The 18,686-nt window shown below is 39.7% G+C and overlaps 1 protein-coding gene, 1 non-coding gene and 1 pseudogene across 7 annotated transcripts in view; 1 reads left to right on the forward strand and 2 right to left on the reverse strand.

Annotated features, from left to right (window-relative positions):
• The window catches only part of ANAPC1 (anaphase promoting complex subunit 1), a 108,830-nt gene that overhangs the window by 79,863 nt on the left and 10,281 nt on the right, over positions 1 to 18,686 (reverse strand). For 4 of the 6 annotated variants that reach the window (XM_065929838.1, XM_065929837.1, XM_065929841.1 and 1 more), the window contains exons 8-17: positions 17,521 to 17,666; positions 16,666 to 16,886; positions 15,789 to 15,998; positions 13,076 to 13,171; positions 10,639 to 10,729; positions 10,473 to 10,538; positions 5,237 to 5,371; positions 3,473 to 3,610; positions 2,841 to 2,901; positions 707 to 894 (exon numbers count right to left, since the gene is read on the reverse strand). In XM_065929838.1, the coding sequence (XP_065785910.1) occupies positions 707 to 894; positions 2,841 to 2,901; positions 3,473 to 3,610; positions 5,237 to 5,371; positions 10,473 to 10,538; positions 10,639 to 10,729; positions 13,076 to 13,171; positions 15,789 to 15,998; positions 16,666 to 16,886; positions 17,521 to 17,666 (1,352 nt within the window). The remainder of the gene's footprint in view (positions 1 to 706; positions 895 to 2,840; positions 2,902 to 3,472; positions 3,611 to 5,236; positions 5,372 to 10,472; positions 10,539 to 10,638; positions 10,730 to 13,075; positions 13,172 to 15,788; positions 15,999 to 16,665; positions 16,887 to 17,520; positions 17,667 to 18,686) is intronic. The other 2 variants (XM_065929840.1, XM_065929839.1) reach the window with 2 other exon arrangements.
• On the reverse strand, positions 4,819 to 4,923 carry LOC136165667 (U6 spliceosomal RNA). Its single transcript, XR_010662671.1, has one exon. It is a non-coding gene; the product is annotated as a U6 spliceosomal RNA (small nuclear RNA).
• Positions 11,808 to 12,208, forward strand: LOC136162807 (small ribosomal subunit protein uS8 pseudogene; annotated as a pseudogene).

An 18,686-nucleotide genomic window follows, 5' to 3' on the forward strand; every position in this document is an offset into this window, starting at 1 on the left:
GGAGAAAGGTAAGTGTGACCTAGAGTGATTTCTTCAGAGTGAACCAGGCAAGGCTGTCCTCGGAAAGATCCCCAGAAGCAAAACGAAAACATCAAGACTGAAGACCCTACCCTGCTGATTCGTAAATAACCTATGAAGGACTTGTAGGAAAGTTTCTGGGGAGGGAGAGGATGAGTTTAGTTTGTATCAGTGACAGACTAGATACTTAGGCTAAAGTACTTTAAATCCCCTTCAAAATTAAACCTTCCTCACAGACCAAGCAATTATGTGGAAAAAGAGAGTCCGGGCCTCAAGAAAGGAACATTAAGCCAAGAGTCAGAAGATACACCATAGGCCCAGTTTTGAGCAAATCTCTAGTCTATGATCTCTTTGTGAGTCAGTTTCTTCATCAATAAAATCAAGACTACTCCTACTAATCTAAGCATAATTTGCAGCCACGTTACAATGATGAAATGAGAAATAACAAAGTGATTTACATTATAAAAACATAATGATTCTAATTACAAGTAAAACATTATCATTAAAGTAATATTTGACTTACAATGTCATAAGATACAATAAGCCTTAGCATTATTCCATTTTGATGAATAAGGTATGCCTACCAGTACACTCATGTGTTATATACTCTGAATGTTGTATTACCAATTATGCAAACATTACACTGAAAACAGTGTATCTCAGGAGGAAAATGACCGTATGTACTCACATTTCTTGTCCACGCTAAGCGGTCTGTGTTATAACCCATCATGTTCATTAGACAGGTCACAAACAAGTTCCACTCTGAGTGATCGCTGGGCCCTCCCGGGGCACTATGGACACTGTACCACTTGACGAGCATCTGAACCGCTATTTCTTTCGGCAGAATGAACTTAATCGCTTGCAAACAAGTTTGTACTATTAAAAGCAAAGATTAATTTTAGTATGCTTCCTAGGCATGCATTTCTCTTCCCCTTTTACTAAGGTTTTGAAATCACTGCTATATAAAGGTCAAGCACTATGAAAAAGGAACTGCCATTAAAGAGCTGGTGGGACACAAACCTGACCTAGTCAGTCATCTGACTCTGAATTTAACAGGGCTTGTGAGAGGTCTCAGAGCAGGTTTTTTGTCATTAATTTTGGGTCAGAAATAGAATAACCACACAGCCCAGGTTACGTAAAACAGAACTGATTGATATCTATGGCCCTAACAATTATTAACAGCTTCCCATTTTGCTCTCAAAAATGTCCTAGTTTGGGCAATGAATTAAAGATCATTCTAACAAAAACACACAATTTCTACTTAATAAATTCATATAAAATATTGTTTCAATACTTCAGTAAATACATAATAATCAATACAAACATCCTCAAATGACAAGGCTCACCTAGCTTTAAAATGTGCTCTGAAGGGTTAAACATTCTGGTTAACCAAAGCTTTGTAACTTTTCATGATTTCTGACAGCACTGTTTCTACCGTGTTTTATATGCTCTCTGTCCTGAACAGATCCATCAATACCATGTAATCTACATCTTTCTTAATGGTTCAATACCATTAGGATGACAACCAGTTACAGCGCTACTGCCAAACAGCGACTCCCTGAGGGTGGCAAGGGCTATCGTTATGAAGAGGCCTAGGTCTGCTTTTAGCAGGAAATAGCCCCAACCTGCAATGTTTTTGTATCCCCACATAATCTCTTTAGAGGAATTTTTCCTTCCCTTCCGAAATTTACTGTTACCACAGCCCATCCTCAGCAGTGTATGCTTTTTCTCATCAATTTGCTATGTGTGTGCACACACAACCAAGGCTGGAATCAAATGAAACCAATGTCAGAAAACCAGATAACCAAGTTTGTCATGGTTGAATCCAAAATCAGTGTAAACCAGATACCGACTGAGATGCTGAGGAAAGTTTTACCAAGTACAAAAGCTTCTGTGCACGAACTATGTGACTTCTATTTGCTCCGCCAAGAGTGAGATTTCACTTTGTTTTAATTTAACTAATCCATTCATTGTTTTTATATATTTTGGTTAGGCTTATACTTCTTGAGATCACTGGCTAAATACCTCCTAGAAAAGCAAAGCGTCTCCATACCAACTCAGAATATCATCTATCACACTACTACCATACTACCACATCTACCACACTTTAGGAAGAATACTTCCTAAAATGAGAAAGGCACTCCAACCCACTTAGCAAATTCCAGAGATCACAAAATCTGCCAACATTCTGCATTGGAAGTTGGATTTTGAAACTAATAGACATCCTGAATTTTCTTATATCACACAGGCATTCTTTTCTTAACTTATATTTGTTGGCAAATCTTTTCGATTCCATGGTTTTCTTTAGTATTCTACGTTCAGAAATATTCTCCACCCAGTACTTTCCAAATTGCGTTTCAATAATAATTCAAGCAGACTCTGATTTTATCAAAATACTTCTGAGTGGATTTTTGCTAAAATGTTAAGTTTTCCTCAAAGGCAATTATGTTAATTTCTCAATTATTCTTAATAATTGAGAGATCATTTTTGGATTAAAAACCATCAAACGTGCCAAAAACTGTTTCAGTTGCTTGGGCTTGTTTCTCAGACTTTCTTGCAAGAGGCGTGTGCAGATACTGTAATCTCCCTGCATGGCTTCCTCCTCCTGAGAAACCTCACAGAAGTGGAACCAGCCCGCACTCCCAGGGCCCCAGCCTTGGCGCTGCACATGGTGCTCCTCAGCACAGGAAGAAATTCCATCCCATGCCCCAAAAACAGCAAAACGTTTAAGGCCCCAACTGTTAGTGTACATCAGTAATTACTCCAAATCTTTTAAATCAAACTAAGAACACATGAAAGTGAGGTCTGATCTTCAACCATACCTAATTCAGAGGTGGCAATTTCAGGAATAGTGATCCTCACCATGGAACCATTACTCAGTTCCTAGGGAGAATATGGAAACAAATAAGGGCAAGTGAATAGAATCTGCTCATTCTAAATCTCTGATGTCTAAAAAATAGCAGATGCTTACCAAGACTGTTTGCCTATCAAAGAAAAATGCAATAAAAAAAACGAAAAACAAGCAGTATTTTTTCAAACAGAACTGAATACTTTGAAATTTCAGACACAATAAATGTCTGTAAAACATTAACAAAAACTCTTATCTTTAAACAAAGTGCCTAATTTTCATATAGACACTAACAGTCACCATCACCAAAAGTCTCACTTTTAATAACAACAACAAAAATTATGTCTATATTAAAATTCAACTGAATGAACAAGCTTTGTTTCCAGTGCACTTTTTAATAATATAAAAACCTTAGAAAAGCTGGATAAAACTACTTTAAAGAAAAATAGGGCAAAAAAGTGATGTATTACAAGCAATTTTTTAAAAATCACATGAATTATTTGTTTCCACTTTTCAGACAAAACTCTGCATTCTGACAAACTTTACATGACAGCCATAATTCTTGGAAAGCTATCCTACCTTTTAAAAATAAATGTGCACACTTACTAGAGTCACCCTGTTACGGACAGGGTCTCTTATGGAATGAATGTAAGTTCCAAGCTGTTGGAAAGTACAATCCTCATTATAGAGAGAATCATGAAGCTTTGAAGAATCCCTTAGTTCTGGAACTGGGGACACCAGAACCTGTAAAGTGTCATAAATAAAACACATGAAGCATTTTTGAGAAATTAGGATGAAGAAATTACATGTCTTTTTTGCATATGGTCTAACAATTGTACACAATGATTTTACACCATTCTAAGTATGCCTAAGTACCCTGTAGCAGACCAAAGTCCTCGCCAAGAGCTACTAACAAAAGTCAGTAAAAACAAGACATCTGATCGATGGCACTGGAGAGTTGTGGAGATAACCTGGACTTGAGGGACCAAGATCAAGAGAGAAAGGAATCAAAAGTAAGTGGCCCCACAGTTTAACACCACTTGGTGTTAATACCACTTGGTCTATCTTTAATCCCAAGATAAACCCATCTGAAACACAAATCCTAACATTCTTAACTCCATCCTCAAAAATCTACAATGTCCTAGTGACTGCATTCAGAATGAAAAACCTTTTCATTCTTTCTTCTTTAAGAGCATGTCAGGTAGGGTATAAATCCTAGCTCTACCACTTATGAGCTGTATGTTTTTAGATAAGTAACCTCCCTGTATCTCCGTGTACACATTTGTAAAAAAAAGGATTAATATTTTCCTAATAAAGTTGTTTTAAGGGAGTAAATGAGTTAATACATATACAATGCTTAGAACAGTATCTAGAACACAGATAACACTAGAATATCCCACTCCTTGCCCTGCCTCACCCAACAGACTACGTGGATTTTTTAAAGTATTCATTCATTCCACAGACTTGTTGAGTCTTAACTTGCATGCCAAGAGGTGGAGGTACAATTATGTTAGCAATATAACTGACTGACCTGTTATGACCTGCACTGACCTGCCTCCACGCTCATGCCCATGGGAATCCTCTTTACCCAAATACCCGCTTCCACCTACAAATATTCTATTTGTCCTCCAGGTCCAAACCAAGTCAGACCTGTCTCTCAAAGACGTTCCACCCTTAGAACGTCTCTTCTGATCCATGAATCTCCTACAGTATTTTCTGTTTCCCATTCATAAGTCTTCACAGTCTTCCTTATTTATAATTTTTAGTCTTATCTTTTAGTTAATGTTTTTGGTGTATAGCTGCTTTACAATGCTGTGTTAGTTTCTACTATACACCAAAGTCAGTCAGCCATACATACATCCCCTCCCTTTAACTTCATTCCCACCCATGTCAGCACAGTGCATTAGATAGAGTTCCCTGGGCTACACAGCAGGTTCTCATTAGTATCTTTTAAAAACATGGGACATTTCACAAATTTGTGTGTTATCCTTGAGCAGGGCCCATGCTAATCTTCTCTGTATCATTTCAATTTTAGTATATTGCTGCCGAAGTGAGCATTAAATTATGATTCCTTAAAACAGACAGTACATCTGGTTCACACAAGGAAATTGTGAGATCCCTAGATGAAAAAGAATGCATCCCTCTCCTCACTGAGGCATCCTCAAAAAGCACCTCACACATCACAAGGGAAGTCACTGTGCATTTACAGAATCATTTGTTTTAAAATATTCATATTCTACAAGCGTTAGCTAAACTTCCAATTTTACCATTTTTAAAACAGAAAAAAAGTTAACCATGAAAAGAGCTAATGTTTGACCCAACTTCTCCAAAACACTATCAATTTTTGACAACTCCTACTCTCCTTCTCACCTCATCCAGGGATCCAAGCAGCTTACTCAGAGGGTTAGCAGTAGTAACGCCGTCAAGCGGGGTGCTGGGCCGAGGCATCGTGTTGGACATTGTCAGGGAAGGAGCTGGCAGCCCAGGAATAAAAACCTTACCCACCTGAAAGAATTTAAAAATGTGGGGAAAAAATATTAGCTTTCATGTATCATGTTCTTGAATGAAACATTAAGGCATATAAGCATGTATTTCTTTTGCTATTTAAAAGTTTATGCTCACCACACACAACTAAAAAACAGGGAGAATTAGAATTTTAATAATGTATCAAATTCCACCATCCAACTACAAACATCTTGACATAAATTCTTAGTCTGATTCCTTCTTTTCATTACTAAGAACTTTCTGAAGGCAGGAAACAGGGGGAATGTTAACACAGTCAAGACATTAAACAAAATTCAAGTATACCAACACTTTTCCACCTTATTGGAGGTAAAGGCAGCAGGCACATTAAGCTTTCAGAGAGTATAAGCATCAGTCTTATTAAGTTTCCTGGCAGAAAGAAAAAGTGTCATTTATTTCTTGGGGCCAAACAAAAATTAAGCTAAAGTGATACTCAAGAATTAAATCCAACCTAATCCAAACTGTGCTCTCTAGCTTACAGTTCATCATAAACTCTCAAACACTTCTTCCTCAAAAAAACTTTACATGAATTCCTCATTGACCTTAAAAGAATGAGTCAACAATCTATGCTAATCACTCTTTGTTTTAACTATCCATAGGGTTCTCAGAAAAAAAACACAAATTCACATGCACACAGTCTGAAAACTCTTTATTTATTTTTAACTGGTGGCTAACTGCTTTACACTGTTGTTTCTGCCATACAATGTGAATCAGCCATAAGTATAGAAACATCCCCCAGTCTTGAACTCCCTCCCAATCCCTGAAAACTCTTGATAAGACTAAAAGGATATTCAGAACCAAAGTGGAATTTTAACAATATACATACTTATGTATATGTACATAAATATACTATCTGAATATACTACCTGAAAGCTTATAAAATTACCTAAATTGTCCAAATAAAATCCTTAGGATTAAAAAGTAAAACTGACAGAACCAATATGTAGAGGTTTTTAAAAAAAAAAAAAATCAGCAACCACCCTCCAGGTCATAAAAATATGGAGTAAGCACATTCTATGCTATTACTCCCACTAACTACCACCACCACAACAGAATCTACGTAAATGTATGATACAACTAGCAAAGGGCTGTAGAAGGTGAGGAACGCTGACAGGCTGGGACCTGAGAACCAAGGATGAAACGTGAACCCCTACCTTTCTGTTTTGTGTGTCTACCTGTCTAAGTAACCAGGCCTTGCACTCTTGAGGGGCCTGCAACCCAGAAATGCTCTCAGGCACAGAACGAGAGAGAGCCACAAATACCCTGCTCTTTATGCCAAAACTGGGTCAGGCAGGGACACCCACGTTCGCCACAGCCGCCCCACTTCGGTCAAACACACAGAACAAGCCACAGCCCTGGGTGCCCGCCCCATCCAGACCTGCGGAAGGAGACGCGGGGCGGGCCCGTCACCACTCTGCCTGTCCTGACTCCCAGCTCTGCAGTAACCAGGCAGCATGGCCTCCCCGCCAAAGGCTCTGCAGCTGCAGACGGTAGAGGAAGCCCTGCTCTCACGCCACGCATGAGCCCCTCACACCTCCCCGCAGTGTGCAGCAACTGTCGAGGGGCAGGAGCCTGGCTCTCATCCTCACTCTGTAAGAATAAGGTGGCCTACCGCTTCCCACCCTTCTTCCACAGACTGTGGGTGGAGCGCTCATCCATCCCAACCTGTAATAACTAGGCAGTAGGGAGTGAGGGGAGGGACGGGGAGGAAGGGAATAGAGAAAAGGACTTTCTAAATATGTGTATGAAATCCTGGGCAGGCCTCTGTGTGACTGACAGTGACAAAGTAAAACATCTGAGAACTAAACCCTGATCTATAACACCACTTAGTTCTCAAACTGGCCTCGACTTAGGGTGGAAGCACACCACAATTTCATCATGGGAGCAGATCCCCCCCAAAAAAGACCCAATCAGCAAAGGAGTAGCTTAACAAGCTAGAAAACTTTTAGACAGTAACCAATCTACCCCAGACAAACACTGAGGAAAAATACTACACCCTGTGGGCAAAGGCCAGGTGGGAGGTTGGACCTCCATTCTCACCTGGCTCTAATGAGGCACTGATTCGGGGGGGCAAAAAACAGTACTTTGAATTAGCAATAATGTAATGAAGACTGGGGCTTCCCAGGTGGGAAGCTAGTGGTAAAGAACTCACCTGCCAGTGCAAGAGACATAAGAGATGCAGGTTCACATGGACACCTTATCTTTGACAAAGGAGGCAAGGATATACAATGGAAAAAAGACAATCTCTTTAACAAGTGGTGCTGGGAAAACTGGTCAACCACTTGTAAAAGAATGAAACTAGAACACTTTCTAACACCATACACAAAAATAAACTCAAAATGGATTAAAGATCTAAATGTAAGACCAGAAACTATAAAACTCCTAGAGGAGAACATAGGCAAAACACTCTCTGACATAAATCACAGCAAGATCTTCTATGACCCACCTCCCAGAATATTGGAAATAAAAGCAAAAATAAACAAATGGGACCTAATGAAAATTAAAAGCTTTTGCACAACAAAGGAAACTATAAGTAAGGTGAAAAGACAGCCCTCAGATTGGGAGAAAATAATAGCAAATGAGGAAACAGACAAAGGATTAATCTCAAAAAATATACAAACAACTCCTGAAGCTCAATTCCAGAAAAATAAATGACCCAATCAAAAAATGGGCCAAAGAACTAAACAGACATTTCTCCAAAGAAGACATACAGATGGCTAACAAACACATGAAAAGATGCTCAACACCACTCATTATCAGAGAAATGCAAATCAAAACCACAATGAGGTACCATTACACGCCAGTCAGGATGGCTGCTATCCAAAAGTCTACAAGCAATAGATGCTGGAGAGGGTGTGGAGAAAAGGGAACCCTCTTACACTGTTGGTGGGAATGCAAACTAGTACAGCCACTACGGAAAACAATGTGGAGATTTCTTAAAAAACTGGAAATAGAACTACCATATGACCCAACAATCCCACTTCTGGGCATACACACCGAGGAAACCAGATCTGAAAGAGACACGTGCACCCCAATGTTCATCGCGGCACTGTTTATAATAGCCAGGACATGGAAGCAACCCAGATGCCCATCAGCAGATGAATGGATAAAGAAGCTGTGGTACATATACACCATGGAATATTACTCAGCCATTAAAAAGAATTCATTTGAATCAGTTCTAATGAGATGGATGAAACTGGAGCCCATTATACAGAGTGAAGTAAGCCAGAAAGATAAAGAACATTACAGTATACTAACACATATATACGGAATTTAGAAAGATGGTAACGATGGCCCTATATGCAGGGCAGAAGAAGAGACGCAGAAGTATAGAACAGACTTTTGGACTCTGTGGGAGAAGGTGAGGGTAGGATGTTTCGAAAGAACAGCATGTATATTATCTGTGGTGAAACAGACCACCAGCCCAGGTGGGATGCATGAGTCAAGTGCTCGGGCCTGGTGGGCTAGGAAGACCCAGAGGAATCGGGTGGAGAGGGAGGTGGGATGGGGGACCGGGATGGGGAATACGTGTAACTCTATGGCTGATTCATATCAATTATGACAAAACCCACTGAAAAATAAAAATAAATAAATAAATAAATAAAAAGCAGAGATATTACTTTACCAGGGGAAAAAAAAAAAAAAAAGAGATGCAGGTTCGATCCTTGGGTTGGGAAGATTCCCTGGAGAAGGAAATGGCAACTCACTCCAGTACTCGTCTGGAGAACCCCATGTACAAAGGAGCCTGGCAAGCTGTGGTCCATAGAATCGCAAAGAGTCGGACATGACTGATGCGACTTAGCACTAACACTAAAGAAGCTTTGAGAATTCCCATACACTGCTGGAGGCAAGGAGTACAACCTTGCAACCTTGATACAACCTACACTTTGGAAAACAATATGGTACCACAGGCTAAGTTGAATGAATATGCATATTTTCTAAAGAATAGGAGATATATGTTTTTTAAAAACCCTCTTAAGCATTGTTTATTAGAAGAAACAATAAAACACAATCCTCGAGGCTGATAAAGCGCTGGTGTAATCATACAACAGAAAACTGTGTAACAGCAAGTCAGCAACAGCTTTGTGTCTACAAAAATATATCTAAAAAGATTCAATAATGTAATATTGAGCAAAATAGTCAAGTCAGAAGAGTATATGGTATGTTTCATTTATATGAAAATTCAGATACAAAGAAACAATTTATTCTTTAGTGATATAATTCCAAAAACTAGGAACAAAAGCCAGGGACTCATTTATCACAAGAAAAGACACTGTCTACCTCCAGGGGATGAGGATGACAGGGGAAAGACCACCAGGAGACTGTAAAACTATGGGCGACATCCTACTTCCTAACCTGGGTATATGAATGTTCACTTCATTATTCTTCAAATTGTGTATATTTAAATTCCATAATTTACACATGTAAAATTTACATTGTTCTGTATAAAAATTTCACAACTGCTTAAAAAGAGACAGCCAACATACTACATGGTATACATCTAACGTAATTCAACTTTCCTAAAACTTTGAGGGTTAACAAACCTGACCATACATTAATTTTAAAACTACATTCTTTATAAAACTTGAGTTAACCTTTTCTCCTTTTATTAAAAAATAATTTATTTACATTCACTGAAGTTTCCCCAACTGCACTGTGTTCATAATGTAATCCATCTAATGACCAATGAGACCTAGACCTCCAAGTTGCTATTGTTTAATCACTAATTCATGTCCAACTCCTTTGCAACCTCATGGACTAAAGCCCACCAGGTTCCTCTGTTCATGGGATTTTCCAGGCAAGAATACTGGAGCGGGTTGCCATTTCCTTCCCCAGGGATCTTCGCAATCAAAGATCGAGATCAAAGCTGCATCTCCTGCACTAGCAGGCTGGTTCTTTATCACCACCAGGGAAGTACTCCCAAGTTAGGTTCAACGTAAACCAAAGGGTTCATTTTCAACTCTTACAGAAATCTGCCAAATTCCACAGTCATGAGGTAACAAATTTTAATATCAAACTAACACTAAAAAATAGCAATTAAAGCAGCAGTCCTACTAACAGCATGGGGTGCTGTGTTACCTACCCGCACCACTCCTGTATACAGCACCAGGTTTCCACTGCTTTCCAGGACCAGCATAGTGTCTATCTTCTTGGGGAAAAAAAAAAAAGCAAAAAAATTTTTTTTCCAATTGTGCAAATTATTAAAGTACAAAGACTTTCAACCTCTCAAGAAATGTGCCTGCATTTACCTCCACTGGCGCCGCATCCTTTGCCTGGATGTTGGTGACAGAGCCGAAGATGAGCTGCGTTTTATCATTACTCTCCTGAAACTTTACACATCTAAACATTCAAATTAAAAAACACGTATTGATACATGCAACAAACCTGTACTTATACTTAACTCAAGGGTATTGGGCTGACTGTTAATTGCCCATTTCAGAAGGTTACTTACTATTGGGTTACTCACTATTTATATAAGTTACTTACTATTTATATAAGATCTTCAAATGACAAAAGTACAGAGACAGAACAGATTAGTGGCTGCCAGGGACTGGGGACAGTGGGATGTGGGTGTGATGTGCATGCTTAGTCGCTCAGTCGTTCCAACTCTTTGCGACCCCATGGACTGTAGCCTGCCAGGCTCCTCTGTCCACGGGATTTTCCAGGCAAGAATACTGGAGTGAGCTACGATTTCCTCCCTTAGGGGATCTTTCCGACCCAGGGATCGAACCTCTGTCTCTTGCATCTCCTGAGGCAAGCGGATTCTTTACCAGTGAGCCACCTGGCAAGTCCAGGGTGTGGTGTATGTGACTCTAAAGGGTAGCTAGCATGAGGGAGATCTGCGAGGTGATAAGGAAGTTCAGAATTTCAATTGTGGTGTCTACACACGTCTACATGTGAGAAAACTTCATTGAATCACACACACGCATGCAAATGAGTACATGTAAACCTGATGGTTTGAACAAGGTCTGTGGACTGTACTGATGTCAATTTCCTTGCTTTGGTAATGCACTGTAGTTATGTAAGATGTTACCTTTGGGGAAACAAGTACTACATTACAACTTCCTATGATCTGTAACAATTTCAAAATTAAAGGGTCAATACATTGGCAAATATATGAATACACATTTCACCTAAGAAGATAAACAAATGGCTAATAAGCACTTGAGAAGATGCTCGACATCATAAGTCATCAGGGAAATGCAAATTAAAACCACTTCAAACACACCAGAATGGCTACAATCAAAGAAAATAACAATATCAAATGTTGTCAAGGATGAAAAATTGGAACACTCAAAAATTGCTGGGCGGAATGTAAAATGGTGCAGTTTAGTTGGAAAACAAATTTAGCAATTTCTTTAAAAGCTGACAACAAGTCCTCTTTCCAGAATCTTTCCGTGCCGCCAGAAAGGTCCACATGAATGTCCTGGCTGAAGTTCTCAAGAGTATCAACAGTGCTGAACAGAGAGGCGAACGCCAGGTCCTTATGAGGCCGTGCGCCAAGGTCATTGTCAGGTTTCTAACTGTGGTGACGAAGCATGGTTACATTGGCGAATTCGGTATCACTGATGATCACAGGGCTGGGCAAACTGCTGTGAACCTCACAGGCAGGCTAAATAAGTGTGGAGTGATCGGCCCCAGATTTGATGTGCAACTCAAAGATCTAGAAAAATGGCAGAATAACCTGCTCCCATCCCCGTCAGTTTGGTTTCACTGTACTGACATCAGCTGGCATCATGGACCATGAGGTAGTGACGAAAACACACAGGAGGGAAAATCCTTGAATTCTTTTTCCAGGGATGTAATACATATAAATAAAATGTCTCAGAAGACAAAAAAAAAAAGCTGACAATGAATTTATCATTTGATCCACTCCTAGTTATCTACCTATCTATGTACATGAATCACGTATGTCCACACAAAGACTTTGGCTCCAATGATCACAGTGCTATAACTCACAATGGTCAAGAGTAGAAACAAACCAAATGTCCATCAACCAATGAACAAAATGCGGTACGTTTATATAATACTACACAGTAAGAGGAATAAAATGCTTATACATGTTACAACGTGGTGGGTCCTAAAAAACACGCCAAGTGAAAGAAGGTAGTAGACACAAAAAACTATCTATTGTATGATTCTGTTTATATAAAATATCCAGAAAAGGCAAATTTGCAGGGGCAGAAAGTCTATATTCTGGTGGTCTGAGGTTGGGAATGGGAACACAGACTGACTGAAGTCAAGCACAAAAGATCTTTCAAAAGTGATAGAGGACATTTTAAAACTGGATTGTGGTGATGTTGCACAATTGTAAATTTACTAAAAATCACTTAATTATACACTTAAAACATGTTAATTTTATGGTATATAAATTATTTCAATAAAGTTATTATGCCCCACCAAAAAAAGAGAAAGAGAAAAAAGAAAAGAAAGACCAGCTCTAGGACAGAAGCACAGGTTCAATCCCTGGGTCAGGAAGATCCCCTGGAGAAGGAAATGGCAACCCACTCCAGTATTCTTTTTTTTTTTTATTACTCCAGTATTCTTAACTGGAGAATTCCATGGACAGAGTAGCCTGGCAGGCAACAGTCCAGAGGGTCACAGAGAGTCAGACACAACCAAGCGACTAAGCCCTAAACACAGATTTATTTACACTGATTAAACGAGAAAGATAAACACACTTACCGTAACTGGAGCTCAGACTCTACTAAATAGCACAAGAACTTCTGCCCACATAGGTCAGATGTAATAAAGACTTTAGAGGCCTCTGAATTTTTCTTCCTGTAATAGATATATTAATAAAGAAAATGGTGGCACTGGCTTAAAAATCTACCTCAGATATTAATAAGTCTTTGAAAATACAAGAAATACTAATTGGGCCAAGCAATAACCTTGAAGACACAAAAGCACTTCTAAGAACTGAACATCATCTCTAAAATTCCTCTCAGCTCTGATTCTGAGTCCACTGCATAGTTTTTTGGGGGAAAATTACAGTAAATGTAATCATTACCTACAAACTTTTTAATTCTACACTATGCTAGTTGTCTACTGCCAAAGTAATGCAAACCTGAATTCCTATCTCTTACAAGGTCTAAGGTGTCAGACTTTTTATAACATGACCTATCCAATCTATCCTTATTCTCTAAGATTAGGTTCCACTTCACCTCTCTTTTTTTAAACCATACCCCAAAATTCTCTATTCTCAAAAGTTTCTTTGCAGAGTGGTGCAGAGGACTGGAACTGTAAATTAAGCATCTGCAATATATCCAACTTAACAATAAGGTATTTAAGGAGAAACAACTTTTATTTTCTTTTAGTGACAGTATTTTCTTTCCATTTACTTATTTTTTAAAATTTGGGGCCATACAACGCAGCACATAGGATCTTAGTTCCCTGACCAGGGATCGAACCTGTGACCCCAACCCCCACCCCACATTGGCAGCATGCAGTCTTAACCACTGGATCACCAGGGAAGTCCCAAGACAAATGATTTTTAAATACAGGGAACTGTTATGTTATATATAAGGAACAAAAATAGAACCTACTTCAACCCTGTACTCACATCTTCACTTTCCTCCAAGTATCACTGACCTGCTGGCCTAAGAGCACGGGAATGGCCTCCATCTCACTGGAGCCCCAGTGCAGCCTATCTGACAGTCATCACCTTCTTTCTCCCCAGGGCCAATCTCTCCTCCTGAGCTCCCATCTGGTTTCTTGTTCCATCAATCACTTCCTCTTCCCCATATTTTCAACGCTCTCCTGCTCTGGGTGTGTAATCTTTGCAGCCTACTCTCTCACGTTAAAATGAGTCTTTAAATACAAAGATGTACTAAAACATCAGATTATGTGAGGACTTACTGGTCGCTTAGCTAACTGTAAAAACGGTAGAACGGTTAGGTAAAAAGTGTCCTTTCTTTCTAGAGAAACACAGAGGTATTTAGGGGCAAAGAGGAAGATGATTTCTCTAACATAGTTCAGGAAAAACGAAACTCTCCCCGGACCCTGAGATGCCCTCTAGCTAGTTTTGGATCCTCATTCCCATTCAAAGAACTCCGTGGACAGTCTGTGTATCCGTGTTCACCCCTTCAGTCCCCGCTGACTTTGTCCACCCCATTCCACTACACCCTACCCCACCCAAGGCGCTCTGGACGAGGTCACCAGGGAACTCACTGCCAGCAGGGACTGCCTCTCTGAGCCCACCTCTCACTGCCACACTCTACTGGTGACGAAAATGACACCTTCATCTCAAAAGTCTCCTTTCTCCTGTTCCATGACTTGTCCTGCTGCTTCCCCCGCCTGACCTCCCTTGCTCTGTCTTGCCTGCAGCAACTTGCTCTCTTTTCACCAACCTCATCCCCAAACGTTAAGGTCCCGGGACTTTAGTCCCTAGCCCTTTCTGATTCTACACAGCCTGGCTGTAACTATTCAGAGATCACAGACTGGCAATCCAATGAATGTTAAACCCTCTCCTAAAGCAAAGGCCTAGACACCACATGTACCTGTGATTACTATCTTTGATCCCAGAGGGTTACTAGAACCCCTGTTCACCCACAGGCCCTCCAGGAACCCAACCTCTACACACTCCATAAATTCGAATCCACCTGTCTTGCCTCAGTCACCACTGTTAAGTGACTGCTCTTCCCCCTGTACTTATGACCCACACATAAAGCACCTCCTTACAGTTTTCACGAGACAGAACAGCCCAAACGGCTCTCTCTCTCCACCTCCTCCTTCTCAGCCCCTTCCCCTTCTCCTACATAAACAAACTGACAGTATTTTTAATTCCTGGAACATACCACACATTCACACTTCCTAACTTTTCTCCTGATCCCCTCTAACTACTGTGCCCTGTCCACTTCCTCACCCAGAAAATATCCAGCTGTCTTTTCAAAGCCCTGTCTGAAGATCTGCAGTGCCACCAGCCTCCAGCTGTCTCTTTTTGAGGACAGCAACAGTGACCTAGCACTGACTGAATGAATGATTAAAGAGAACATAAAGGAAGGAAGGTCATGTAGAACAGAGGTCTAAGTGGTGTTTCACAGAAGAACAGCTGATACTCAACTAACAAAGACAAAACTTAAGAAAAATGCTATGAAACCCCAAGTTGCCTAAACTACACAAATTAACTGTTTTGCCCTAAATCAGCAAACACTTCAAATGGGAGATATTACTACTAAAAGTTAGGAAGAAATAGGAAATGACAAAAGTATATTTTTATGATCATATTAATATTACTAATATTCTCTACTGAAACTTAGGTAGCCTTTAATATATTTTTCTATGCATTTTTGTAAGTATTTGTAACTGCTTATAGCAAGAAGCTTTACACAGAATATCAAGTGTTTTCTAAAACTTTTAGCATCATTTTTCTTTCAATATGAAAATATATACTCCAAACCTCAGGCGAGGAACTGTTTCTGTCCATAAGTGGTCGATACAAAGTTCCGGAACAATGGGCTCTGTTTCTGGTGCAAGAAAGGAGCCATTAGAATTACTACTTGGAGAATGAGAAAAGCTGTGTCTCTTTGGAGACTGACTGTGGCTTGAAAGGCTGAATCTCTGCACCCCTGAAAAAGAGTACACTCCCAAGGCAGGAGAATGAGCACGGCTGCAAAACAAACAGAGAAGAGGGCGCCACAGTTAACGACGCGGGCCGACACCACACACTGTCCAACAGAGCTTCCAAACCCTGTGTTCAAGAGGACACTCAAGGCAGAAGCCCAGTCAGAATACAACTGAAAAAGAGCAGCTACTTCAATGGTTTGTTAACACACTCTATTATACTCTAAAGATTGAGAACTCCCACTGGAATGATACTTTTTTTAACTGAACATCAGTTCATCTTCTGCCTCAGAAAAGGAATCACTTATTCAAAAAAGTCTAAACTATGTTCTTAGGTACTCAGACATACACATATGAACAAAACCCAGATTATGCAGATACTAATAAAAACAAAAGCTAAAGCAAACTAAGACAAAAGAAAACAGTACCAAAATATCTCAGGAATTAATATTCACCAAACTGCTGCCAAGCAGTGTTAAGAATGCGGCACTCTTAACAACAAGAATTGGCAGCTTCTAAATATGACTCAGTGGCAAGGCAACACAGTAGGCCTGGAATCTTGGTAAAAATAGCTCAGTGGGCATACTGCTTTTTTTTCTAAAAGGTTCTCAGGAGCTGTCAGGAAAAATTTTAAATCCTTCCAATCACAACAGAAAGTTTAAAAAAGAAGGTATCTTTTAAAACAAGGAAACACGTCCACACTGAAGTCCCACCTGAGAGCTGCCATGTTGGAAATGGAAGGTGAACGGGAGTGCAGGCTGGGCGAGGAGGCGGAGCGGCTCTGGCTGTGGATGGAGGAGTAGTTCTGGAAGGGGGAAGTCACGGGGGAGTCGCCCTTGGAGAGGCTTCTGAGGTGTGCCGTGAGCGAGCTGCTAGTAGCCACGTTCTGGGGGGTGCCCCCCTGTTCAGAAAACTTTAAAACAACATTCCCTTCCTTAAGTCAAAATGAAGGGGGACGGGGAGATAATAATTAGATTAGAAGGGCAATTTCCTTGCAGGGTAGCTGCCAGTTATTAAAGACATAACATCTTTTTTCCTAAGATACTCTATTTCACAAGTGAGTCTTCTAAAAACATACAAATATTATATATTAACACATATATATGGAGTCTAGAAAGGTGGTATGGTGCTGGTGAGTCTATGTGCAGGGCAGCAATGGAGGTGCAGGCATAGAGAACAGACTTGTGGACACGGGATGGTGGAAGCAGAGGGTGGATGAATGGAGAGAGCAGCATGGAAGCACACACACGGCCATATGTCAGACAGCCAGACAGTGGCAGTTTGCTGTCTGACTCAGGAGCTCAGACTGGGGCTCTGTGACGACCTGGCGGGGTGGGATGGGGCGGGAGGGGGGAGGGAGGGTCAAGAGGGAGGGGACACATATACACCTATGACTGATTCATACTGATGCATGGCAGAGACCAAGAGAATGCTGTAAAGCAATTATCCTCCAATTAAAAATAAACAAATTTTTAAAATAATTTTTAATGAGCAGCAAAAAAAAAAAAAGCAAGTTTTCAGTATTAACTATCTTTTCCTGTTAAGAAGTGACTTGCCTTCACCCTTACCTCTGTTTTGACTCTCCGGAGAGCCCACACAGAATGCAGACCTTGAACAGTGTCATAGGTCATGACAATGGAGGGATCGGTGTGGAGAAAGACAATTTTCATTGCATGATCTACAACATACTGCACCCGTGATGAACCAAAAAGACCTTAAAGATAAAACAGAAATGATCAAGTATAGGACAATAGGCTTCACAAGACTGTTGTTTATGAAGTGACTTCTTGCAATTCCTAAAGACACAGAAAAATCAAGGTAATTAAGGCATAAAATCCATTAATATATTAATATGACATAATTAACTCTCCATTTTTAATACATTTACTTTGGGCATCAATTTCTTCAAACATATTAAAGATGACAATGTTATGAGCTTTTATATCACACACATGTACTTAAATGTTAATGAATTTAAGCCATTAAACTCATCAACCACAGGTAAAAGGTCCATGATTCCTTCAATAACTGACTTATTCATAAATTTCAATCAACTATTCTGCCAAATTTGACTTCCTTAGTGGTTCTTTTCTTCTGTATGAAGTCTGTCCTCTATGGTAACCATTCAAACAGTGCTAAACAATGCACTACTGTTTCTGTTTTACTGGGAAGACATGCAAAAATAAGTTTTTTCCTAGTGAGTTCAGCTTTTACATCTAAGTAGCAAAGCAAGTTTATATATCCTTATTTGACAGTTTCCAAAATGTTTTCCTCTCAGCTAAAATATTTAAAAATTTTTAAAGAATTGGGTTATAAAATTAAAAAGTACATTACAAAGAAAGAAAAATCACTCATAATTCCACTCAAAATAACTATTACTAAAATATTTAGGAGCATTCCTCCTAGCTTTGTTTTCCTATACAGACACATTTTTTGTTTTTACAAAATGAGAATCATATTGCATTTAGTTTTGTACCTTACTTAACACGAATAAGCAATTCCTGAGATTATTAAATATTATTCAAAAACACGATTAATAATGGCTGCATACCATTCAACCATATGCTCTGACATGTGTGCTTAGGTTGTTTGTAGCTGTTAGCAGTATTATATAGAATTATCAACAAACTTTTTCTGTATAAAGCCAAAGAGTAAATAGTTCAGGCATTGCAGACCACAAACTGACTCTGTCGCGTAATTTGTTTCATTTTTCTCCTACAACCTTTTAAAAAGG

The sequence above is a fragment of the Muntiacus reevesi genome, chromosome 3 (assembly GCF_963930625.1).
Source record: "Muntiacus reevesi chromosome 3, mMunRee1.1, whole genome shotgun sequence".
Lineage (NCBI taxonomy): Eukaryota > Metazoa > Chordata > Mammalia > Artiodactyla > Cervidae > Muntiacus > Muntiacus reevesi.